Raw genomic sequence first — 27,447 nt, 5'->3', positions numbered from 1 at the left:
CATTGATATCATTATTCATAAGACTATCATCATTAACAATAATAAATCAAGTGTGGTAGAAGTCCGCTTCTCTCCACTCTTTCTCCCTCTTGTTTTTATAAACAGGAAACTAAAATGTGATCCTGCGGTGTTTCCTGTCTTCAAACAGGTTGTGGAAACGTAGCTTTTGAATGGCAAAAACTAAATAGCAGACCGTCAAAATCTGTTTTGGGTTAAAACTAAACAGAAATTCCATTTGAGATGTCAGAGAGGGAGAGAGTCTGATAGAAGAGAACTTCTTTTGTAAACCTAAATGCAAAGTTTCCTATAAAGCCCCCAGGTCCCACCCACACCAGTTAGATTTCCTCTCTAGTATGTATTTAATCAATCATGCAGGTTTCCATCAAACTCCGAAAAAGATCAAAGGAGGCTGAGCGAATGCAACAGAAGAACCAAGCTCCAATGTCCGAAGAAGAACAAGAAGGAGAAGTAATCGATAGAAGAAATACTGAAGAAATTAGTCTTTTTCCCCATCCCTCCTTTCCTCTCCTCCGCCCCATTCAACCGCGTGATGTCATTTCCTGTCAGGTCATCCCTCGCCTTGCACCGGGTCGAGTAACCGAGAAGGAAGGGGCTTGACGAAGTGTCCGACTCCCTTCTCAAGTTATCTGAGAACCCCCCCCCCCCCCCCCCCCCCCCCCCCCCCCATAGCCCACTTGAACAGGAAGTGAGCCCACACGTGCCCCGCCCCCCCTCAACTACCACCACCACCGGACAGGAAGTGATGTCACACCAGTTCCGTCAGCATTAGGTGAGTCTTTAACAGTAAACAGAGATGATAAAACTCATCAAATATCAGCCAGCGCTGTGATTGGCTGGTTTTTGCAGTATAGGCGGAGCTTCCTGGTTCTGTCCCTTGGAAAGGAAAAAGGTTAAAGATAAAGTGGTTGTTCTCCCTTTTTTTCTTTTCATTGTTTGTCATGTAAAGTTTCATTTTGTTCTTCATTGTTCAAGTTTGATTTTCTGGAGGCATAGCTTGGTATGTAAGGGTTAGGGGGTCCTGGCTTTTTGTTAATTAATTTTCTTTAAACACATCTGTTTGAGGAGCAGAGTCCAAGCAGTGGGCTCTGTGTTCCAGCTAATTTTCAGGCTTTTACATTAGCAGACTGGCCAGCGACAGATAGCACACATCTGACAAAACCAAAACAATCACATGACTGGGAGAAGTGCTTTTAGGCCTCGAAAACTGCGATCATCCGTGGCCATTTTACATGCTCCTCCCTCGCTTTTTTGTTCTCACACCTCGCTCTTTCTCCTGCAGCCCGGCCTTGCTGGTCAAGCACAGAATTCTGGGAAGTGTAGTTCTGAGACGGAGAGAGGCAGAGGTAAACTGTGCCTGGGCCTTGCCCTAGTTGTCTTGGCTGTCTCTTTTTCATTTTATCCGTGTGCTGCTCTGTCACTGATTTCAGTCTCACACAAAATCTGTAAAAGGCTATTTGCAGCACCTCCACCCCCCTCCCCTCCGCCATTTCCTCTCATTTAGAGTCTGAGGGGTAAAGGTAGAGGGTTTGGAGGGCGTCCAACCCCCCCTCAACATTTTCACCAACTCTGCTTTATTAAAAAGTCTACATATCCAAGGCCAGAGCACCGGAGGCTGCTATTCTTCTCCTCTCCTGCCCTTATCCCTCGCTTCCTGTGGTTGCTAGCACCAGTCATCCTCGTCCGTCTCACTATAAGGTTCATGCAGGCCCTTGCGGGGCCCTCGGGCATGGGGGGGGCGGTGGTGTGGATGGGGGGGTGCCCCAGGGGGCCCCCGCCGATGTGGGGAAGGTGAGGATGAGCGGTAGCCATTGGGAACCCTACGTGGATGCGGGTGAGGGGGTGGAGGGGGCCCGTGGCGGGCAGTCCTAGGTGAGCGTGGGTGAGGATTTCCCCCATGTGGGTGTGGGTTGCCATGGGAGAGGCTTTGCTCGTAGGCAGGGGGCTCATGGTGCCGCTCGTACTCGTAGTCACGCTCGTAGAAGGGTCCGTCGCCCTCCAGGCTGTCCCCAGGCGGAGGCCCGCTCCAGCGGCCTCGGTGAGGGGACCTGGGTGAGCCGTGGAGGGGCGAGCGCGGGGACTGGTGCCTAGGGGAGCGCGGTGAACCGTGCCGTGGCGGGGAGGCCCCGTGGTGGGGAGAAACCTGGCGTGAAGGGGGTCGGTGGTGGTAGCCTCTGTCGTGGTCTGGTGGGGAGAAGTGTCTGGGGGAGGGCGAGCGCAGACGGCCCGGCCCTGGGGGGCCGTAGCTGGGCTTGCGGACAGTGGGGGAGTAGGTGACATGTGGTCGGGGTACAGCAGGGGTCTGGGGTAGCTGGCGACGGCCTCTCCGCGGAGTGCTGGTCCCCGAGGTGGAGGGGACCGGGCTGCCGCTCACCGAACTACTGCCCTACAGCAAAATGTAAACAAGGAAAATCAAAACGCACCACAACAACAACAACAGAGACCAGAATAGATAGAGTGGCGGTGGTAGATAGATAGATAGATAGATAGATAGATAGATAGATAGATAGATAGATAGATCGATAGATAGATAGATAGACACCATTGAAAATCATTCAAAAACATAGTGATGAGGCAACAAATTGAAATCAAGAAGCAACACGTCACATTGAAGAAAAATGGACAGAGAGAAACAGTGATAAAGAAAAAAGCATAACACAAAAAAGAGAGATTGATATACATAAGTTGGTGTATGACTTTCTGTGAACTGTTTTAACAGTTGTCGTGGAGTATGCAAAAGACAGGGGTTAAGGATCACTTCATAATATAATGAATGATTCACCTCTGTGCTCAGCTCCGAGCAACAGGTATACTGGGATTCAAACATAGACTAATACCTAAGAAAGCCTACCCTACTGTGACTACAGTATAATGTAACTAGGTAGGACGTTTAAGTACCACTGTCAGCCCTGAAGTATCCACAATGATCGTACAGAACATCCTCAAGGCTATTTGGCTTTTTTTCCAACCTGTGTTGAGTAAAAAGCTTTATATAACGTCATCTACATATATGGAAATTAAGAAGAATGAACAGGAAAGACAGTATTGGGAGGTTGTCCCTAATTTTGGCATTAATCTCGGTGTCTGTGGAGCCCACCTGTCTGTGTCCACGTCCGTCAGGCCCATCGCTTGGTGAGCGGGACCAGTGGCGGTTGTGGGGGTGCCTGTGAGAGTAATCGTGTCTGTCAGGGCCGTAGCGCTCCTTGTCCATGGAGCTGTGATGGTGATGGTGGTGATGGTGGTGACGACGGTCCTTGGTCCGGCCGCGGTCCCGCTCGCGCTCCTTGGGAGGAAGGTCGCCCGACTGCGTGGTCGTGCTGAGGTCTGTGCCCAGACCTAGCAAGGAGATGTCTCAGTTTACATTGGCAAAAACAAGACCACTTGTTATTTTGTCAAGATTTGAGCTACCTGAGGTGAGGACATACACATTAGGATTACAACATCACCAATACAATTAAGATTACAACATCCCCCATAAATTACTATAGTGGATTATAGATTGTTCTTTTCATGAGGGAAAAGCAAGTCAAAAGTGTTTTGAAAGAAAATGAAAACAAGTTAATAACAAGTACCGGATTTTAAAGAAAAAAAATTTATTGCAAAAATCCACTAAACATGGCAGTCAAATGTACAGCGAAGAAAACTAATTTAAAACAGCATCATCTCTACTGGGTGCAGGAAGCAGATGAGATTCCTCACCATCAGATTAGAGAGCTCTCCAATTATAGAGACGATTTGGAGTTTAACTGTGCCAGCCCTGTTTCATTCTATTTACAGCTGAAGCATGCAATTTGCACTCGCAATTAGTGATGAAGTGGGCAATGTTCTTTCCAAGGACTTCTTTGTGCCAAGGCTTGACTCGCATCAAATTGAGTGAATATGATAACGACTCTGCACTCTTAGCTCAATAAATACACAGATTTCTCTTAATTGTTTCAGCAACTGCTACTGAGTTGCCCTTGACTGTAAAGCAACACTGCGACAATGTTACATCATCACTGGATGTCTATGTTGTCTATGTATGTGTTTACTGTCAATTTTAGGAAATCTCAAATTGTGTCAAACTCCAGTGTCTCCATAACTTCTCAACAGAACAGCTTTAACATTAAAGCATGAAAACATGTTTTAGTAGAAACCCAAAATACACGTATGAACCTGAAAATGAGCTTGATGTGGAACCTTCAACAGACAGACAGACATTATCCTACAGCCAAACCAAATATCTGTTCAAGAGCTACGCCAAAAGAGCAAGTACTCCTACAGTAAGTAAGTTGAGCATTGGAGACACATGATGGCATTTACAGCTGTAAACCTTTAGATGTGCAGATGTTTGTCAGATGTTAGGTTGGCATTAAAGGTAGTATATAGATGTCTACTATGAGTGACTCACCCGTGTCAGCGTCAGTGTATCTGGTCAGGGAGCGCTGTGAGGCCCCGTGACTCCTGTCCCTGTGTCTGCGTCCTCCTCCGTGTCTCCCCTCCTCAGACACCACCCTCTCCAGGGAGTAGTCGTCCAGCCTCACGCCCCGGCCCGTACGCCCGTGGACCAGGCTGGAGGTGGAGCGGCGCATCGGACTGGTGTCGGTGATGGTCTGTGAGGACGAGGGAGAGCGCGGAGAGGGAGATACAGAAAGGGAGAGGGGACAGACAGAAAGGGACAACATACGGTAGGAGAGGATGTGATAAGATGAGGAGAAAAGAGATAAAAAAAAAAGGAGGAGAAAGAGAAGAAAAAGAAAAGAAGTGAGATTTAGTGCATCCTGACTGGTGAAGTCCATCCTCAGCTCTGAGAAGGACGACACTCAACACTCACTTTGCTGACTTTTAAGGAGTGCACGACACTACTAGAGCGCTGTGGTTGAATGTCTGTCAGATTGTGCATTCCTGAGTGTATATGTGGATACAGAATGACAATATCTGACTTGGGTCAAAGAGCAGGGTGGTGTACCCATCTGATCTGAAACAAATACTATTTGACCCATCTTGAATCATATATTGACTTACAGTGTTTGCATTCTAATAGCTTGACCCATAGCACCTGAAATCCCTAACTACTAAGCCTCGGACAAGCACATGTAATACCATGCTTCTTCACCAAAACATGGAGGAATGAAACAGACGAGATAAACAGGGAACTGACAGGAAGAGAAGAAAGGGGCAGAGAGACAGAGAGCAAGCATGAAGGAGGGCCATAGAAACCATGCCTCACATGCACCGGCATATGGCAGCCATATTTCAGATAGATCATAGTCAGGTTGGAAAGCCTTGTTTCCCTCTCTTTTTCAAAGTTAGTACTGTATTAGTAGTCATCAGACCAGCAAAGAACATCAGGTGTTTGATGCTGGTTAGAGAAGCGATGATTGGACAAAGACCCTGACATTACTCTTATTTTTTTCTCACATTTTTTGGTAATATTCAAAATAATTGTTTGGGTTTTTTTTCCTTCAAAAAAGAAAATAACAAAAATCTCAGTGTAAATCTTACCAAATTTTTACTGGTTTTAACACATAAAGTGACACATGCATGAAGCACATTACCAACACTACAGACACTTGTAATAACGGATTAGTAGAAAACATCTGGCTTAATTTTAACTAATGGATCAACATTATCTTTCTCCACTTTCTACTTGAATGTATTAAGATATTTGTAATTATTTCCTCTCCTATTCTGCTCATCAGAAAACAAATATTTAGACATAATTAAATATATATTTTGTCCAAAGACTGCTTGTCTCGGTCATGTACGTCTCATATAGGTTTCCCAACACCATGTACAACAGCATGACATAAATCAAATATGGCAGCCATGTGGATAAGGTAAACTGACATTCCATAACCCTTGAGTCTGGTCAAAATGCTCTGCAAGAACCCGACAGGAAAATCAGGAAAAAAGGATTGATTGTTGTATTGCAAAAATATTTTAACGTAAGGGTGTGCATTTTCAAATCATATCAGTTAAATCAAAGTCAAAGTGTTGGCCTTTCAAAAAGTTACAGTAACTTCCTGTCCTCTATATTAGGACTATTTGTAAATCTATTTGAAACTGTCTAGTAGGCTACTATGTGTGTAAAGACATAAAAATGTAATGCGCAAACTTGCTGGAATAATCTGTTTGTGGCTGTGTGTTTGCATCAGATAACATGTCAGGTAAACAGTGAGGTACAGCAAAGCATATAAAGGAACTGGCTCCAGTAATACATAATGTATTTTGTAACCAGTCTTGATTCTCTTGCTGGATTCATGCTCTTCTGACCAGGACAGGACTCACACTTTGAACCCCCCGGAAAAAGCCTCACATCACCCTGATGATAAAGCACATGTCAGTCTGTAAAGCAGCAGGCTGGAACAAAGACCCAGACAAACACAAGGAGGATTCACCGTCCTGAGAGGAGCTGCACTCCACACAGACAGCGGTCTGTACACTCTCCGAGCAGCCTAACACAAGCCATGCACACCCTTTGGATAGCCGGCAGCACAGTACTACACTTAATACGCTTACACACACACACACACACACACACACACACACACACACACACACACACACACACACACACACACACACACACTTTCCACATTTTCTGGGCGTCTATTTTGGAATGACACGTTTCTTTTCGATATTTATGTCATGATAATGAGCCTCACTGTTCCATGGGTTGGAACTAGGGATGTAATAACATTTCAAAACACTACATTTTGTCAAAATGATCAGTGAATACTTGGATTGCCAGTGTTTTCATGCAGCTGTGTGACTTCCGTGTAGCATTTCAGTCTTTTTATTACATTTATTTCAAATAAACGTAATTATATAGCACCTTTTATACAAGAAATGAAGTGCATGAGTAACTGAAGAAATGAAAACGAGTTAAAAGCAAGAACAGGCAATTTAAACAAGTTAAAATAAAAAAAATAAAAATAAAAGTCATATTACTACTGTTAGTACTACTACCTCAACTAACGTTAATACTTATATCATTACTAATAATTCTGGTTTTAGAGGCACACAGCTGTGTCTCTTTGCACTACTTTTCCAGTCACTGTTTACTGTAGATGTATATGTCTTATTTTGGGATGAAATTGGTCTTACATTCATAAAAGACATATCTCAGTAACATTATCATTCCGGTGACTAGTGTGTATAAATAAGCTGTTGGCTGAATTCATTTTTACATTACACCCCTAGTTGTAACAAATGATGCCCTGAAAAGTTCCAAACAATGACTTCATGCAACTAAAGTGAGACACAAGTGCTGAACATGACACAGCCACTTTGTCTCTGTCCAACGTTCACTCCACCTTTCAGGCTTTTGAAAAACAGCCTTTCCCTCATTGGTTCCCATCACATCCACTGCGAAACTCAGCTCTGCCACGTCATGCATGACTAATGACATGCCGGCACGCTGCCAATCCCCCGTACGGGCCAACAGTCGCACATCAGGCCAGTCCATGCTTATATCATACACTGTTGACCCGGTCTGCAGCGATGCAACCGACTACAACGCACATGTAACACACACAGAGGACCACAAACACACGCACACACACGCGCACACACGCACGCACACGCACACGCTGCATACAAGCAGAACTCCAGGGAAACTCATCACAGAGAACAAACAATGGAGAGCAAAGCGACCTCAACACGAGCAGACACGGGTGAGAGAGAAAGAAAGAGAGAGACTAGGGGACAGCTCAGAGAAGAAAAGGATAGATAGAAAAAGGGAGAGGTGATCAAAGTAGATCTGAATCGTGACAATTAGGCCACAGTTGATTCAAAGAGCTTGGCATAGCACGTGGGTGGCGTTCACTGCATCAACACTACTCAGATGATGTCTCCTTTTAGGTGCAGAAAAGCACAGTGAACTCACTTCCAAGCTGTTTCATGTGACTGTCAAAACTACATTATGCAAATACTTGATCCCAGGGAAAAAGAGAGAACATACTCTATATAATATGAACATTTGTCTCCCTAAATAATTGTGACAAGGCACCACCTAATATTTGATAGCAAGCTAATTGATTGCCTTTAGTAAGGACACATACTGGATGTGCCGTGTAACCCCAACCCACTGCTGTAGATGCACTTGAGTGTGCATGGATTGTCTCAGGCGCTTTGTGTCCTGTGTGTGACACTATACTGTACATCCAACACTGGTTATGAGTGTTGTGGACATGCACAGGAGAAGAGGTATGACTGAAAATACAGAGAGAAATGTTTTTACAAAACCTGAGCTCATAGGAACTGAGCCTGACTGCAATTGCCAACCCCCCCCAAATGTCTGACTCGAGACTTTGCTCCTGGCAATTATAGAATACAAATATCTTAAATGGCTGTTGATGAAAAAAAAGCAGAACATAAATAGTATCAAAAATGGGGTTTAATTGAATGAAAACTCAGAGGATATTAACTTTAAACTGAATGTCCTACTGCAGTTCAACACCCCCCATATGGTGCCTCCCTGGGGGCAAAACAACCAGCAAACTATATTTTGGTGCAGATCCAGTTTGAAAAATGATTGACAGAAGAATCAAAAGGGAAGGGAGAGAGAGATAGAGAGAGATAGAGGTACATACACTGAGGTTATTTCCGCGAGGCCTGTGTCTCCTCCGCTGCAGAGCAGGCAAACACAGAGATGATACGTAAAGCAGAGCAGTGTAGCACACACACACACACACACACACACACACACACGCACACACGCATACACGCGCACAGGTGCAAACACATACACACACACACACACACACACACACACACACACACACACACACACAGCATAGGCCCGGACACAGCAGAGAAACAGAAATTAATAAATAGATAAAAGGAATGAGAAACAACGACTTACGAGTTATGAGGAGGAGAGGGGGGGATAATGAGACTCATTTGAGTAGATACAGTTTTGGAAGGGAGGGGAGGGGAAAATAGAAGGAGAGGGAGGCAGGATATGTAAAAAGGAAAGGAAAATTATGAAATAGACAGTACAAAGGTTAAAAGGACGAAAACATGTCCAAAAATAAGTGGTGAAGGGGGAAAGAGAGAGGAGAAAGAGAGAGAACCCAGTTCATTTAAAGAAGGCCAGTGCACACATATAAGAGCCAGGTGGGTGTGCCAGTGAGTGGGAGAGGACAGAGGACAATATCACTTGCAGAGGACAGAGGACAATATAGGATGCATGTCCACACACACACACACACACACACACACACACACACACACACACACACACACACACACACACACACTTACCGAAACAGCATGAGCTCTCTGTAAGGCAGAGCAGTGTTAGAAGGCAGTAAGTAACAGTGTTAAGACACACATATACTGTACATGCAACACACACACACACACACGCACGCACACACGCACGCATGCACGCACGCACGCACGCACACACGTTCTACACTCCCACTGCAGTCTACCTTTATTTATGTTCAGCTTCTATCTAATAATATTAACACCACGACTTGTACTGTATGTTCCAGGACTATTACCAGAGGACTAACAGTGTTCAAAACTACAGGCACCAAACCTGGGCCAGGTAGTGCTTGTTTTAATGAGCATGGACTGTGTCCAAATGAGTGGAGCCTGCCCAAAATATAAAGAGAAGTTAAGAGAGAACGGATGTCCACTCTCTCCATTTGAAAAGACAAGTATACAAAGAGTGCATTCACAGCTGAATTGCACTCTGAGGGTATTTGGAGAGTGAAACGTGTTTTTGTTGTGTCGGCTCTAAGCTCCGGCATATTGGATTTAAAATAAGACAATAACTGCAGTATGAGTGTAAAGTGCTAACCGTCAGCTTTGATTGGAGGGTATTTACATCTGCATCATATAAACAGTTGTTTTGAGTTTTAACTCTTGCTCCAAAATATTTCCACCCTTCTTATAAATTAAACACTTTAAACACTAGAAGAATAAGTAGAAATTGACACCTTCTCTACTCTAGTCACACTCCTCTGTGTATGTGTGCACATCACACTTCTCTTATACGCTCTCCTATCTCATCCTCTGAATGCTCATACAAAAACACTGCATGGAGTAACCAGAATACCAAAGTGAGAGCAACATGACTGGATGCAGTGACATGTAGGAGTATGGAATGAATGGGTATGTGTGTGTGTGTGTGTGTGTGTGTGTGTGTGTGTGTGTGTGTGTGTGTGCAACTGCAGCCAGAGGCTTCATGGTAAAGTCATACATGGAAAATATCTTCTGAACATCACAGATGTAAATTTCAACACAAATTCATGACCGGAAAAATAATCTATAGATCAAGCCCAAAACAAAGTTGAGCAGTAATCAGTGTGTAACCCACGATCTATGTGAGCAGGTTTTTTGTAACAATTCACCCACAGGATGTGAGAAGTGGACAGTTGGACAGGCAATGTCCCTGTATCATCCACCATATTTTCTATTTTAGACCTGTAACACAGATATAACCCTAATCAGATATAAGGACATTTCCTGTCAAGGTTAACCAGAAATTGTTATTAAGTGCCCTCTCGAAGTCTAAAGCCACCAAACCTGCTGGAAGAAATTCATGAGATCAGATTTAAAAGTCTGGGTGTAATCAGGATTTTACAGGTTTGCACCTATCTGTCCCTGCCTGATCTCAACTTAAATTGCAGAATATGTAAAAGCTGATTGGCCCTATTTTAACGATCTAAGTGCACGGCGTGAAGCGCCTGGCGCAGGTGCGTTTAGGGCGCGTACGAATCCACTTTTGCTTTAGACAAAAAAAAAGGGTCCGTGTCTTAGTTTCTTCATTAATCATAGGTGTGTTTTGGGCGTAACATGCAATAAACCAATCAGAGTGTCATCTCCCACTCCCTTTAAAAGCCAGGCGCGTTTGGACCTTGGCACACTGTTGTTATGATGGAGGATTTGCTAAGCAGGAAGGAGAGATTTTCAGGAGAAGAAACTAATCTGCTCGTCCGTGAAGTGAAAGCGCGCCAGCAGATCATATCATAATGCTATTTCACATTGTGATATTTTTTTTTGTGTGCTGCGGCGCATCCCTGTGTGTGTAACAAGCATAGTGTGTGCGCGCTGTGCACGAGCCTAGGCCCATTTTACTAATGCGCTGTTAAAATAGCAATGAAATGCTGCGTTATTGACTTTAGACCAGGTTTTTGTTGGTCAATGGCACGATCTTGCCGGGTGCAAGATAGGGCCCTCTACATTTGTTTTGTTCTCTCTTAGTCATTTTGTAGTTAATAAACGTCTGGAAAAGGATTGAACTGGGATCTAACCATAAAACCTCTATAGTAACTTCTACAACACCCCTCTCTCACATCCAAGAAGTCAACCAGCGTCAACCAGAATGTACCATAAAATGATTTCCAAAGGCAATGGAATGGCAGCCTACAGTTATTTTTTTTCTTCTTTTTCATGTGGTTGTATCCGTTTCAAATCATTTTAACGCATCACACTTAATGAGTCTTGTATTTTCTCATTTTCATTGCTGAAGAGAGACACTAACTCTGGCCACAGTTTACACAGGACAGACACACCAAGGATATAATGGAAATGGGTTAGGGAACAGGATAAGGTTGGAAGCGACAATATATTCTATACATATACTGTAGGTCTTCTAGATATATATATATATATATATATATATATATATATATATATATATATATATATTTGTAAACATATCTAGAACACTTATCCAGCACTCCGACCCGTTTTGCTTTCTGCTCCGGTGTTAGCATGTACTGCCGAGAGAGGAGCTGTTTTGGAGCTGAGCGGCGGTGGGTCGGCCGCTGGATGAGTGGAGGGTTTTTAGAGTGAGGGTGGAGGGATGGTGGCAGGATGGGAGGGAGGGGAAGACAAACAGGAAGACTAGACAGGGAGGTGAATTTGCAAAAATGTCTCACTGCTTCTTTGCATCCTGTCAAAACATTTTGTAGGAAGTGAACCATGTTTCCCATGCAGAGAATTAGAGCCATGATTAACAAAAAAAACACTTTCAATTATTTAATTATTTACTAAGATATTATTATGTATTATATGAATAAATTATGACTTAAGATTAAAATAAAAAGAGAGAGAAAAAAGAAAGCTCATATAAGGTAGTTGATTTGTTTAAATGTAAAACTGTAAACACAGAAAAAAGGCCAAACAAATCAATAGATATGTCTTTAAAAAAAAAAAAAAAAAAAAATCATATCTGTATATATTTGTTTAAAAAAAAAGAAGGGTTTGGTTCATTTGATGCTCAGTTCTCTGCTCTGTTAAGGATGCAAGGAGAAACTTTTTTTCAATTCACTTCAACTGTCCTCACTGCTACCAGGCATAGTAATGGGGAATGATGAGGATGGTGGTGGTGATGGTGGGATGAAGGTGCTCACTTGGTTGTCTGCCGAGAGGCGGGGCATGGAGAGGGTCCGCCCATGCCCATCCATTGGGTGATAGGGCTCAGTGTCGGAGTACCCGTCCCGCCCCATCTCCCTCATCTCTACCGTCTGTAAAACACAACGACAGAGGGCGTGACCACCGTCTGCTGAGGGAGGGGACTCGGACAGGAGGGTTGGGGTGGGGGGTGGGGTGTGGAGTTGTCATCCACTAAACGAGGGAGGCGCTAACTGAGGTGGTAGGGACATGAAGCAAACTTAATAATGTACCAAGAAAGTTTATTGTATTTTTTTTCAATTTCAGGCATAAAAAGGCTTACATTCTGTCTTCATTTATGCAGCTTGTTGTTGCATAAATGAACTGTTGCAACCTTTTGTTGTTGTGTGTGTTGTGTTGCCCCTTGCCTCTTCGTTTAAACTGTTGCCTTCTGGACGACGATACTGTGCTCCTCAGTTCACAAAAAACACATCCGAGTTGTTTTGTTTGTTCCACAGGACATTTAACATTTAACATTACTGTGAGTTCCCCCAGCCTGCCTATGGTCCCCCAGTGGCTAGAAATGGTGATAGGTGTAAACCGAGCCCTGGGTATCCTGCTCTGCCTTTGAGAAAATGAAAGCTCAGATGGGCCGATCTGGAATCTCCTTCTTATGACGTCATAAGGAGCAAGGTTACCTCCCCTTTCTCTGCTTTGCCCGCCCAGAGAATTTGGCCCATCCATGAGAAAGAGAGAGACATCATGGCTTACAAACAAGCGAAGCATGGCAGTTGGTCAAGGCCACACCCCCACCCTCCACCTTGCCCCCCCTCCTCCTCAATAGCATTTAAAGCTACAGACACAGAAATGGCACGTCCTAAGGAAAGCTCATTGTAGGACTGGGTCTAGTGGCTGTAATTCTGCACCAAGGCTGAATTTCGGGAAAGACACTTCAGATACAGTATAAGGGGACCACTAAGGTCTATATAAAAGAGACTTCAGATACAGTATTACGGGACTACTAAGGCCTATATAAAAGAGACTTCAGATATAGTATTAGGGGACCACTAAGACCTATATAAAAGAGACTTCAGATAGAGGGTTTTCACGACGCGTCATCAGACACATCATCAGACCCGAAGTCGCCATGTTGGAGGTCCTCCGCATCACAACAAAGCACAGGCACTGAAGTAGATCCCAAACGGTGTTAAGGAAAATGGTTAATTATTGCCGTGTTTTAGGTTGTACCAATACGTCAGACCGAGAAAAACATTTGGAATATTATCGACTTCCAAAAGTTATTAAAAACCAGGGAGAGGAATGCCAGAAGTTATCCGAGGAAAGGAGGGGCTTGTGGTGGGCAAAGCTCAACCAGGATCTACGAGGGAAGTTCGGTCTCAAAAAAACTATTAAGAGTCACTTGGCTACACCTTGCGTATCACAATGATATCATACAGTTAAGGTTGGTTAGGTTAGGTTGATTAAAGACGTTATTGCATTACTTACTTTGGCCTTCACAACACATTGGTCGTTAATGACTTGGTACTGGATCTTCCTCACCCATCCACACACCATCTGGTTATCAGCCTCCAAACTTTTGTAGGATTTAAGGTCTTCCGCTGTGTATGAGCTCGGCGAGAAAACCAGGTAGTTGACTATATCGGGATATGCAACTAAAGGAAGAATCACCGGGTTGCCATGGATCCAAAAAGAGGGAGCCAACTTGTAGGGATCTGCACCGCCAGTAAACTGTAATTTCTCAAAATATCGTGCCTTTTTTTTTGTGTGGGACGCGTTTTGATGAGCTTTTCTGTTGTTTAGACATAAAGTATTAAAGTATCCAAAGTGCACAATACTCCATTACTCCATTCAGTTGTTTACACCGATTGCCTCCAATATGGCCGCGCATCCAGGTTACCGCCCAGAACGTGACGTCGGTGAAAACCCTCTATACAGTATTAGGGGACCACTAAGGTCTATATAAAAGCATCCAAAAAACAGCATGTCATAGGACCTTTAATGAATGATTGTCATGTACAGTCACAAGTTTTTTTGGGATTTCTTTTTTTTTTTTTTCAGCCGGTCTATGTATAAGTGCCTTGGTCCTTGTTATGTGTAGTGATATATGTATACATGTCTGAAATTGTGTTCATTGTTGTTTTGTTTTCTTGTCTTGCGTAATGATGCCAAAGATGCAATTTCTGCTGCAACCTAATCCCCCCATGGGGCCAACAATCAAGCTACTACTATAAACAACCTACAACTAAAAAAATGACACAACATTTAAATGAGGTGGGTATTGATTAGATCGGTGTTTCTAAAATGGGCGTACGCATACTCCTAGGGGTACTTTGGAGTACTGCAGGGGGTACGTGAGATTTAAAAGTTTATTAAAAAAAACATCAGTTATGAATAATTCCTGAAATATTTATACTATAATAATGAATTAATTCAGTGATGGGTTCTAAACTTTTGAAATGTAGCATTTAAGTGTTTTTCAGTTACAATGTTGTTTAGTGAATCCGACCCTGATGGCGCAGCGCTGTATTGGGCCTCTTTATACAGGCATTTTTTTCTACCACAAATGTTTTGCGCTGGTCAGGGGGTACTTGGCTGCCAATCTTATTTTTTCAAAGGGGGTACTTTATTGAAAAAGTTGCAAACCACTGGATTGGATTATGGCAGTTTTTAAACTTTAAAACCACATACAGTAAACATCGTCAGATAGCAGGATAATGTATAATGCCCTGACCATTTGGGGGAAATTATTTAGGATGACTGGGACCTTTCTTGCATGAATCTGCCAACTCAAGAATCCAAATTGGAGGGCAGGAAATATTATTTTTCAAATCTCAGCCTTTTTCTTTCCAAAAAATGGCACAGTACATCTCTGTGCACTAGTCATAAGATTGAAGAGAGAGATGAGGGTCTCGGGGCTAGGGACGTCCCCAACAGACAAGTGGAAGTAAGGGGCAGTGAGGAGGAGAAGATGTACATCACAAAACACATCTACCAACTCCTAGCCATTGACTCAAGAGGAGGTTGAAGAGTGAACAGGAAAAATCTGAGAATACGGGAGATGTGGACTTCGAGCAGAAGGATGACGAAAGAGAAAAAAAAGAGAAGAGCTCAAAGTAAAGAGAGACACTACAGTCATGTATGCTGGAGTAATAGCAGCAACATCCAGCACTTAAGATTCTGAAAAGATTTCAACTCTGGATGACGGAGTATGAGTAATTAGTTTCTCATTCATTTTCACAGCAAGCACCCTTAAACAGGGTGTTAAGGTGGAGCTCTTACATTCCTCTGCAGTTGTGGGTCAAATCAATTCATATCAGAGACAGGAAAGTGGATTTAAGTCTGACAATTCCTCAAGATTTTTATCATGAAAGACTCCAATTAGAAACACATTATGCCCCATGGATTCTGATTGCTTGTCTTTTACCCCTGAAACGCCCATCCATCCAGGTTAGATATGAATCAGAAAAGATCAATTGAAATAAAATACCTACCTGAAGAGGCACAGAATAATGGGTTTTTACTTTGCACTCAGTCACTCGTCTTAGAACACTGGCTTTAATCTGTGTTTTTTCCATTTTTTTAGAATGGCTGTGCTTTTGCATTTAAGCTGTGACTCTTGAATTCATATTAGTATTGAGATCTATTCGTATTGCAACAGCTAGAATGTAACCGGCGTGGTTAGAGACAAACTGTCTGTGTGTGCGGACAACTGGTTGGGCTTGAATTGGCATATTACCATGGTGCGGACATATGTGTTTGTGCTCATCATACCTGGGGGTTGTGACGGTTGTCGTGAGGATTGTCGGGATAGGGTCTGTCGGGGCTCCAGTTACCCGTCTTTTGGAACATTTCCTGGGCTTTGGCCGTCACCCACGATTGGCTCTCAGTCATGCCACCCTCGGGAGGTCTGGCACCCACACATACACACAAGTTAGGGGATTAGAAATCAGGGAACTAAAGCAAATCACCGTCGACCAGTATTCAATCAAGTAGCTGATTTAATGCAAAAAAATGTACACTGTTTCTCGAGTATTGTATTATTTCTTTCGCCCATATAACAGAGAAGCACACAGACACACACACTAGGCAAACACAAAAAGAAAGAAATTGTAACCCAAAGCCAAGAAAGATAGAACAAGAAGACAAATTAGTGTGTATGTACTATAGTGTAGTGTACTGTATGTTTGAGAGTTGGAGTCATTTTTATCTTCAGTTCACTCAACTTTTCATTTAGATGTGAACTTGAAATCTATGTATTTACAGCAAATGTTTTTTCTTTAATTTGAAAAAAAAAAAGTCTTCACCTCCTGACTGTATTTCTTATTTTGTGACACCAACCTCTGGTGTAGTTGTACACCACAGTTTCATCTTAAATATTATCATTTAAATAATTTTGCACTGCATCACGTTCACTATGTTGACAAATACTGACAGGTATCAGGGAGGTTAATTCCATAAGTTCAAGAGAAATGTTGAAAAAAACCACTGCATCTACAAAATCTAAAAACGCCATAACTGTATGAAATTCTGCAGCTGAGGTCCGGAGGTTGAGCTAGTGCACATGTAACATTTCTTTGCCAATTTACTTTCCCGATACATTATGTCCCATTTAAAAATTATTGCTCTTGGCGATAAGCATGATAAATCTGACCAAGAGGCAAAAATTGGAATTATTACGTGTACATATACTTTACATTATACATGCATAGATAACTATAGGAAATATGTATTTGTGTGCAAGCATAGTTTCCTGCTGTCTCATGTGTTTCGGTGCATTACACAGAATATAGGTTCCTGCCCCTGCCCAGTCTACTCACATGCTGTTTGGGTTATCTGGCTGGGTGCTGGGGAGACTGTTGAGGCCTTGACCCCCCTGGCCGTCCGTGCCCCCTCCCTCAGAGGGTGGCTCCATGCGCTGAAACATTAATGGTGTTCGGTTCTGTGTGAGATACACAACATGGCCTGCAGGCTGGCATCAGGCACACTCAGGGGGGCAGACACAGGACACAAACACAGGATGCACTCGCAGCATGCACCCACACGAGGGCGCCATCGGCAAACACATGGCTGTGGGTATCCAAGGTAAAGTTCCTTGCCAGACTACTGATCTGGGATCTGCTAACCACACTGAACGAGCCTTTAAACACTGCTGACTTAAAGACTGTTTGACTTTTTTCCCTTTATATCAGTTTGGGCTGATGTTCAGGGATGGAAAGCTGATCTCAGATCTGTGTCAGAGGGGAACTTCTACCTTAGGCATATGAGGTAAGATTTATCTTAAATCACAGATTATCATACCCATGAAACACCATCAAAAAAGACATTTTACTTAAAAAAATCATTGTATGACAATGTTTGTGATCCTTCATCTACCAAGATTTTTTTGAGTAATATGCCATTTTGTGGGAAGTGGACATCTGAACCTGAACTAGTTGCATTCAAAGAAACAAGTTCTGCTTCCATCAGGTCAGAGGTCAGGCAGCTTTCCTCCCAGGGGATCCTGGGTAAATGGAGTCCTCTCTGGAGTGGCTTAAAGGCGACGGTTCATGACTGCTACAGCCTTTGTCATGTCCCTCCTCAGCCTGGATGCTAAAGGCTGAATGCTAAATGAATGCAGATGGAGGGAGGCCGGTTCAGAAACAGATTCACGTCCAAACCTCCTCTGACACATCAGGCTGATCTGCTGGACAGGAAGCTAGTCTGGGTACAACTCATTTTAAAGATACAGCTAGTTTTACCAGTCAAACAGATCTTTAGAAACACTAATTATTTGGCTGTTGAAGATGGTAACAGAGGCTTTGCAGTTGCAGTTGCTTCCTAAATCTGTAATAAGAAGTGTATCTATCGTTGTCATGGAGGTGCAGATATCTGCACAGGACTGGTGTGATGTGGGTGTAGATCTTCTAAGTAGGCCAAAGGTTCTCAGCAAGTGGTCTGATGGGATAGATTTATTACCAAATGTGGATTCTTTTGACATTAAACTAGCGTTGTTAGCCGATTCCTGATCATACTTCCTGTCAGAAAGCATGCCCAAAACTGACAAGTTAATGTTATATCATTATATCATTATATAGTAAAAGAACAAAGCCACACAGAACGCTTACTTCTACTGAATAAGAACGCTAGTGTGCTAATAAGATGTGTGCACGACATGCCAACTTTGGTATAGCTAAAAAGCAGACATTATGTAAGCACAAAAACAATTTGGCTGCTGTTATGATTGTATAAAAATATCAATTTCTGGTCAAAAGAGCTCAGAAATTCACCATGATTGTTGACTTCCATTGTTCAAGTTGTTTGTTTAGACATTTAGCCCTCTAATATGGCTGCCAGAGGGTATATTATATAAACTGAAAGCCTTCTATTTCCTCATTTAACATGTGACATTAATGATCAAAGAACCACAGCTTTAAAAATGCTGCTTTTCTTGGTCTATTCCTGTCCAGGGGTCATTTCCTGTGTCACAGAGGTAAATGGCTCACGTCAGTCTGGTTTGGCACTGGCTAGCTCTATTGAGAAAACTCCTGGTACATATATTTAGACGGATTGTGGCTAAAACATGAACACCACACACCTAACACAGACACCGACTTCAATGGAGTATGTTACAGCAGTGGCATATGTATTAATGAACAGTCCCCCAGGGTTGACTGATTACATACGGAGCCACTGGTCACAGGAACCTCCACTCAACATCCCACCAACCACCACAGCAGACAGACAGACAGGCAAACAGATAGATTCATGAACACACAGACTGGAGAGAATGGGTCTTGGTTAGAGCAACTTGGTGACAATCGACGAGGATTGACCAAATAGGGAGAGCTTGATAAGTCAAGTTTCATCTCTTCCTGGAAGGATAAAGGGAGAGCGTCAGAAGGACAGAGACGACATGGAAGACAGGAATGAGGGACAACATGAGAGTGAAGAAACAGGAGAATGACGGACAGCAGACAACATATCTGAGACACAATAACAGCTCAACAAACACTGAAGAGGACGATTGAGAAGCGACTAGGCACGAATAATGTGCAGGAGTAGGAAGAACAGAGGAGGAGAGAGACGAGAACAACAAATGAGGAAAAATCCACCCCCTGGTTCCCTTAAACTGTTACATGAGACAACTTTTCTGTCAGTGTTCCTACTTTTCCTTACTTTGCCTTTTGCTTTCAGTATGGGAGATGGCGGTGGTCTTAGTTGCATAAGTTTGCAGCCCTTGGCCGCCAATCTTTTCATTCTCAGCAGTGTTTTGCCGGGCACCTTTTCTGCAGCCTAATTAACTGAAAGAGCTTCAAAGTTTATACCAAGTACCTTTTGGCAAAAACTTCAACTTTTGTTGCATTTCTTTTAGTCTTTGGTGCCACAACGTTGCTGTCTATTTTCTGCCATGACACATGATGCGGCTAAAACCAATCCACTTGTGACGCACAGGTGACATACCACCCCACGTTTACCATCAGGTATTGCAATAATGACTTCATAGTAATAATAACTAAAACTATACTACACCATGTTTTATTTACATATATAGGTATATTAGTTAGCATTACTGTTTTATCCATACTTTAAATCAAAGTCGGGTATGTGGACACATACATACTAAATAGTGATGTAGTTTGTTAACACCGGGGTGTGCCTATGATCCCAACCACAGCGGCAGACACCACCATGATGTTTTAGATAGACAATACATATTCAGCTATTAAGCTCCATTGTAGCTGTACTGTAAACATCTTGACTATGATTTATGTTAGACATATGAAAAAAGAATGACAAATCATTAAACGGCATTATGATGTTTTTGGGTGGATTCTTCCTTTAAAATGGTACGGGAATAGAAAAACAAAGACCACAGTGAGAGGAGAGAGGGAGAGTGAAGCGAGACACTGTAGAGATGGCAGGACAAACTGACAGACACACAGACTGGTTTAAAGTCCTTGTGTACTGCTGATGTTGAGAGAGCCTGTGTGGACCTGTCCATTCAGTCCAATGGGATGGCTGCATTCAGGAACATACCAACACATACTGTATTTGCACTGTTCAAAAGAAAAAAAGGCAAACATACTCTCCATTCATCAATGCACTCCTTCGTTCTGCAGAATGGAAATCTGTCTCAGTCAATACAGAAGAGGCTGGCCCCATTCCATAAGCAAATGTGGACTTTGTTGTATCATGTCAAATTTATGATCAAGTGCTGAACAAACTGGACGACTTCCTGGAGCGAACAGGAGGTATTACATGAGTGGAAAGATGTTTCCCACACAGTGTGGACTGAAAATACAGAGAAAGCGGTAGCGAGTGCATCTCAGAAGGCATTCATTGACAAGAGGGGAAGAGCACTGACGGGGAACAAAAAGGTAAGGCCATGTGGTATCATCATCATCATTGCTCAGAACATTACCAACAACAAAAACCATAGTTGTAAATTGGTAAACCTTCGCAACACCTGATCCTCCTCACCACGTGCAAACAGCCCATGGTGAAAAGAAAAAGAGAAGCAGCAGAAAAGGGAACGGTTGCTAACTAGCTATAGAAAGCAAAACAGCTAGATACCTCTGTTAGCAAGCATGATAAAAGGAATAAGGCTGGCCAAGGGAGCAACAAGGTGCTAGAAAAAGGGCGCAGATTTTCAAGTAGCATGCTAATAAAGTGGCCAGCACAGGCTGAGAGGAAGATAGGTTTGGGTGAACAGGTGATAAAAAGAAAACCCAAGGCATAGAGGATTTGTTTGCAAGTGTAGCTGGAAGTTTATATAGGATTTAAATGTATAAGACATGGTTCCTATATTTTTAAATCCATATTTGTCAGAAGAAAGGCAAAATTCAGTCCAAGGGCTAGTAGAAAAGGTATCATAAAAAAGGGCCAGGAGGAGGCGGAAGACAATATGGAAAATAAATGTCTTTTTGCGTTCGGGGAATTTCTCTGGGATGGAGTCTACCTGTTCCTCTCGCAGGGCCTGCAGCTTTTTCGTCTTGCTCTGCCGGTAGTATTCCATGATCATCATGGCAGCGTAGATTTTGCCCACCGTCAAGTCTGTGGCTGCTGAGAAAATGACAAGTTACCCTGCAAGATTAGACCCGAGTGAGATGGGACCCTGAGCCGTGGGGGGAATGGGAGTGGGGGACGAAATACACAAGTCACTGACACAGAGACATTCACAATGACATGCAGAATACACTAGCAGTTGGCAAGACAATTCTGTTTCATTTCAATCCATGGAGGGACAGGCTTCAAAATCAAGAATTAAAACTAAAGGCTGTTTTATACTTCTGCGTCAACTCCACCCTTTCGGAGTTCTGCGTCAGGGTTGCTTTGCATCGTGGTACATTTCACCGCCATAACGCTAGGGGGTGTCGCCTGTGTCGCTCACCACCAAAACGGTACTCAGAATGGCAAACCCCATACACTGTCGTGCTAAAATATTTATCTTATTTGTTTGGCCTTTTCTTGTGTAGATTTTGTAAAAAGTATCGAGAAATAGACAGTAAAATCCATTGACCTAGGTACTGTAACCAGAAAATAAGTCTGAGGTTATTTGCAAGGTGACTGCCAGCCAGTTTATGTTATGTTAGCAAGCAAACATTAGCACAACTGCCCACAAAGTACTGCTTGCTGGCGAAGTGCTAATTTCAAAATGTTACTGACATATAGACACTTTACAAACGGATAACCCCGTCATTGTAACCAAAATATGTCTGAGTTTATTTGCAAAGCTTATGTCAGTGAACTAGCATGTTGCTACTCCCCACAGTAGGCTGCTTGATCTATCAACACACAGGACGAGTTGACCAATCACAGTCCTTGCAGTCTGCGTCGTCTCGACGCGAAGTTACACATTTTTGGAGGTGCACGTCGAGCTACGGCCGAGGGCTCGGAGAGGGGTTCGCGGTGACGCAGAGGGGTCTGCGGGGGTATGCTGTCGATTCGACACAGAAGCATAAAACAGCCTTAACTGTTTGGTTTTCAAAGGTGTTTCCATCTTCAGTTGATGAAGGTAAATTCACAGAATATTTGGTTAGTAGTAACCAATTATTGTAAGCCAAAAAATACACTGTGTTGGAGGAGCAAAAAAGCAGTTTTAGTGTCATTGCCTCTTCACCAGTCTCAGAGAGGGACAAACGTGGACTTTTAAATGTTTTAGTGCAAGTCTCAGTGCAAACATACTTACTCTCATGCTTGTGCGCATGCACCCTTGTGGTCACAAAACCTCATTCTCATTGGCTAATACATTTTTCCAACACAGGGCTTAAGCCATTTAAAGCATTGATGATGCCGTTGGTATTCTAATTTTCATGCATGAAGCTCAGCTCTAAAAATCTCATGTGGCAAACAATTTCTCACACCAGTTTAATAAGCTAATGATGTATGATGAGGCAAGATGGAGGAACGGGACTGCTGGTTTGCTGACAATGTGTTTCTGAGCACTGAAAGTGCTACAGGCAGATTTACCTTCAAGAAAATATGGAAATTGTCAAATTTGGGGGCAGTGATAAGGCATTCAAACTGTGCATGAAACTGATATGCTCTTTTGTTGTCTTGAAGGAACAGTGGTAACCACACTTCAACTGAAACAGAGTTGAGCTCACTTGCTGGTGTACAACAGACAAATACAACATTACAACACTGTACAAATATTAACACAACAAAGCCAATAGTCTTTTCACAGGCAGATGCTGTACCATATCAATTAGCATTCTCTTTTTTACTTCACTATCATCTAATCGTATCAAACCTTGCATATTTTTTTCTTTAATCTTAATAGGCTGGGGACCAGGTAGCCACCTCATTAAGAAACACGAGGACACCACAGTCAAATGATCCCTGGAAAACAGGAGCTCAATCTTTTTCTAAAAACTCTGGACATGTATCCCCAGAGTTTGGATGGAAACACATAAACATTTAAAATCAGAAAAATATTGAGCTTTGTTTTGGTTGTCAGATAACTGAACTGTGTAGCTAAATGAATGAGTGGTGCCCTTTTCAAAGTGGCATGGCTACAAGTCTTCCAGCATTAAAACGTTTATTAACATGTGATAAGATATGACCACACATATCTCATATCTGTGTGCAGTATACCTTATTATCTCCCATGCATTTAGCCAAACAACTTGATGCGTTTGCTAAACATGCATCATTATACTAGCTTGTACTCATGTACCAAAATCATTTAAATAATCGTATTCTCAACAGATTCACCTGTAAAAGCTCATTCATCACAATCATTTTAAATAAAACCTATTAGCCTGGATCTATTTTACTAGTTTATTTGCTGTTCAATTATTCCTGTAGTGAAAAGACTTCTATAGAGGATCTTCTATAGTAGGCACCCCCTGATACCAGGACTGTCTGGATAGGTGGAAAGATCAGCAGTGTGAGTATGTGCTACTGTGTCCACTCTAATGTGATATATGTATGTGTCTGTGTACATGTATGTGCTAGTGTGCCTACAGAACACGTATGGTATGGTGCAGAGCCCAAACCCCATCCATGTGGCGAGCAACGTCATGGGGGACGAGGGGAGCGATTGCTGTAAACGAGTCGAGCTCACTGGGGTTCAGTTAGGCCCGCATCCTTTCTTGTTGTGGGTAACCAAAACATTCAGCCAGTTAGTAGCTGGTATAACCTTAAGGCATTAATTAATTCCCCTAACAAAAAATCATTTCACCAATACAACCTGTGCCACAACACCTCTGGCTTAGACAGGCCTTTCAACAAACACAAGTTGCTGTGTTCATGTGTGCCAGTGAGGGGTTGTATCTTTCTGTCAATCTGTCACTTTGTTAGTGACTCTGACTGTTTGGGGCAGTTAAGTCCTTGCTGTGGTAGCATGTGCTTGGAGTTATCAGTGACAACGGACGCAGAGCACAGGGAATTAGGCATCCCGAAAAATGGGTTTGGGTTAGGTTACAATAGCAGCCTCCGAACGCTGCGATGTTCACGACAGGAACAAACTATAAGCCACAGTAAGAACCACTTTGGTTCATTACCATTGATCAAATGTTGGTCAAAGGGGAATTTTGACCCAATGGCGATGCTATATGATAACCCAGGGAGTCACCAAAATCCATTCTAAATCCCCTGCGGACCAGTGCTCTTGATACCCTATTTCATGGTGGTCCGGCCAGAGATATTTTGCTCTGGACCACAGTATTGGAAGGACATTTGGAAAATCTACATTGGTGTATATATGTATTTATATGTATATATGTACAGTGTGTGTGTTTATGCTGTAGTAGCCTGATCAGGAGATGCTGAGCAGTGAATGACACTGGCTGGTAGAAGCTGTCCTCTTGGTGAGTTGGTGATCGGTGACACACACACCACTATGCCTAATTTTCCTGCAACTTACCCTTGTGCGGTGTAACCAGCAGGTCCAGTGTCTTCTGCGACAAGTTCGGCCAAATAGCCATCATCTCCTTTCTCAGCTCTGCATCCATCTGGTGCTTGTCTGCACCTCCTGGATGGCCACGTAAACCAGTGTCCACACACACACACACACACACACACACACACACACACACACACATATCAAGCATTTGTATCACATATCAAACACCCCCACACATAAACACCAGGCAAAGGTACAGACCAAAAGGAAGGCACATTGGGACACAATTTCAAAAGAAAAGTTTTTTTCGCCATTCACACGTGCACACATTCACCCAAAACAAAAGGTTATTTGTTAGTGTCAGAATTGAAATTTTGAGTTTTGTCATATTTGATACAATAATTTAAAGCATTCTTATTGAAGACAAACTGACAGACACTGAGAGGTAAACAGTCATACCCATGAATTACCCAAGACTACTCAAGAATGTCAGACAAGAAAGTGACTGAGAAGAACAGATAGAGTAAAAGGATACTAGTACTTAAGGACTATACCCTTGGCAATCTTTATATCCAGTGCTGTCCTGATCAGAGCCATGAGGGTGGAGTTAAAATGCACCGTGTTGTCATCAGCAACCGGCAGGTCCATGCGCAGCAGCCTCTGTGGAGAGCCAGTCAGATGAGAGGATGAGAAAGGGACATGTCCTTGCTAAAGTGTGCCGTGCCTGAACCTCCAGGTTTGGGGAGGGGGTGAGGGGTTGGGGGCGGTGTTGAGAGAGCTCCATAGACAACAGCCAATTAGAGTTGGACTGGATTCGTCCAGGTTTTATTTAATGTTTACTAAGACAGATTAGAGTAAAGGCAAGGATGACTAGGTGTCACCATAATTCTTTCAGTTACGGATCTGATCAGTGTAGCCTATTAAGTTACGTCAGTGAATGTCAACTGGAGGCACTTGATTTTTAAGTGCTCTGACAAATGTGGTCTACATTAAATTACTGTTAAATGAGCATTAATATGTTAAGTCTTGTGCAAGAGCATTTGCTTGAGGAAAGTTGAATAGGTGAGTCTCTGCATCTCCTGTGTTTCCAGTGATACTCTACGAAACAGCACAGCTATCCACTGAGGGCCATCTGCTGCTAAGCAACTGTGAGAGCCAAGAACCACAAGGAAGAACAATCGGAGCCAAAATGGCCTCCGACCCAACCTGTGCCCATGTTCCCTAAATGTGTGAATGCATTGGCGCATTTACACATCTCTGTTGTTACACACAAAGATATATATATATATAAAACAGAACAAATACACCTACCCCACACCCCCTTCCAACCCCAACATCCCTCCTTGCCCACTTACACACAATTATTTTCACAGACTGCAATTAAGGGCGCTTAATTGGAGTCCTTTGAAGACAAAATAGGTTGACTGGAGAACAATAACAGTATCACTGGTGTAATTCTGCTATTTTTCAGGAGACTGCTTTAGTTTTATTCAACTGAGGCATCTGCTATAGAGCTCCCCCTACCTGTAAGGAGGTTCCCTGTCTTTACAAGTCTATACTGTACCAGGTAAAACCAATGGAGTAACCTGCAGATAGAACAAAACAAGCTGGGCCAGCTAGGGCCGCTTGCCGTTCCTATCCTGATCAGTTGGCATCCATTAGATTTACCTACGAACATGAGCGTTGGGCACTCACGATGGCAAGCACGGTAGTACGATGGCGGTGGGATTGTGTACATGCTTGTGCGTTCCTGAGTGTGTGCGAGTGTCAGGCATGCCCAAAGCCAAGTGTGCGGCAGGCAGAGGGCATCAGCCAACATCCACAGCACTCGGCAGGCAGGCTCAATGTCGCCCATAGCCATGCGACATAGAGTGCAAGGATGGCATGCAACACAACACCTCCCAAGAAAAATCCCACAAACCCGGGCACACAAAGCATGCAACATGCCTTTACTTCACTCCCATTTTCTAAGCCCCAACACTTCCCACCTACCCAGCCTACTACACCCCCCCCAGACTTCCCTCAAAACCCACTTTCACAATACAAGTAGCCGTGCATCCGCACAAAGAGAGTATCCTCAATCCAACTGGATTGATCCTACTGATTGACAGATTCATTTCTTATCTTTTGCTCTCTACATTTTTACATTCATGGTTCCCTTAATCAAAGTCAAATTGGACAGCGATGGTAGTATTTCATATCAAGTCAAGATCTCTCTCAATGTCAAACGGGTGCAGTGTCTTAAGGGGGTGTCAGAGTTAGAGAGGATTAGAGTTGTGGCATTCCCTGAAAGAAGAAAAAAATCATAGAGAAGATCAAAAAGAGATGATTGACGTTCTTTCTGTCTTTGTTTTGGACCAACCAGACTTTATAGAAGTAGTACTGTAGGGTAAGGGGACGGGGTCTATCAAAGGAGACACATGGTAGGGACAGCAGTTAGTTGAGTTAAACTAGGCGGCGCTAAGCTTGGTTATGAGATGTAGTTACAGATAAAAAGGGAAGGGCGAGAATGAGGAGGTAGAGGAGGACCGTGAAAACACTGAAAGAGTAAAAGAGGAATCAAGAGAACGTGGGTCAATTGGAATTAACAGAGAGAGGAGTGTGTGTGTGTGTGTGTGTGTGTAGATAGAAAGGAAAGAGGCTGAAAATTACAGAACAAGACAAGAGATAAGGACGAGGACTAAAAACAACACTGACATAAGTTGACTAAGAAGAGGTCAGTAGCAATACACAGATATCAAACC

General features: G+C 43.1%; 1 protein-coding gene across 1 annotated transcript in view; it reads right to left on the bottom strand.

The window, feature by feature from the left end:
- Nucleotides 1-1,511: 1,511 nt before the first annotated feature.
- cacna1ab (calcium channel, voltage-dependent, P/Q type, alpha 1A subunit, b) overlaps nucleotides 1,512-27,447 on the bottom strand; it is a 150,060-nt gene continuing 124,124 nt past the window's right edge. Inside the window, exons 40-50 of the mRNA XM_078274386.1 lie at nucleotides 25,258-25,363; nucleotides 24,725-24,832; nucleotides 21,314-21,417; nucleotides 17,193-17,290; nucleotides 16,147-16,282; nucleotides 12,375-12,488; nucleotides 9,268-9,285; nucleotides 8,595-8,630; nucleotides 4,409-4,610; nucleotides 3,116-3,354; nucleotides 1,512-2,404 (exon numbers count right to left, since the gene is read on the bottom strand). Coding sequence (XP_078130512.1) covers nucleotides 1,682-2,404; nucleotides 3,116-3,354; nucleotides 4,409-4,610; nucleotides 8,595-8,630; nucleotides 9,268-9,285; nucleotides 12,375-12,488; nucleotides 16,147-16,282; nucleotides 17,193-17,290; nucleotides 21,314-21,417; nucleotides 24,725-24,832; nucleotides 25,258-25,363 — 1,884 coding nt within the window. The 3' untranslated portion in view covers nucleotides 1,512-1,681. The remainder of the gene's footprint in view (nucleotides 2,405-3,115; nucleotides 3,355-4,408; nucleotides 4,611-8,594; nucleotides 8,631-9,267; nucleotides 9,286-12,374; nucleotides 12,489-16,146; nucleotides 16,283-17,192; nucleotides 17,291-21,313; nucleotides 21,418-24,724; nucleotides 24,833-25,257; nucleotides 25,364-27,447) is intronic.

Source organism: Sander vitreus, chromosome 2, assembly GCF_031162955.1.
Source record: "Sander vitreus isolate 19-12246 chromosome 2, sanVit1, whole genome shotgun sequence".
In the NCBI taxonomy this organism is placed as follows: domain Eukaryota; kingdom Metazoa; phylum Chordata; class Actinopteri; order Perciformes; family Percidae; genus Sander; species Sander vitreus.
The sequence above is the reverse complement of the archived record's forward strand: the minus strand, read 5'-3'. Positions and strand labels throughout refer to the sequence as shown.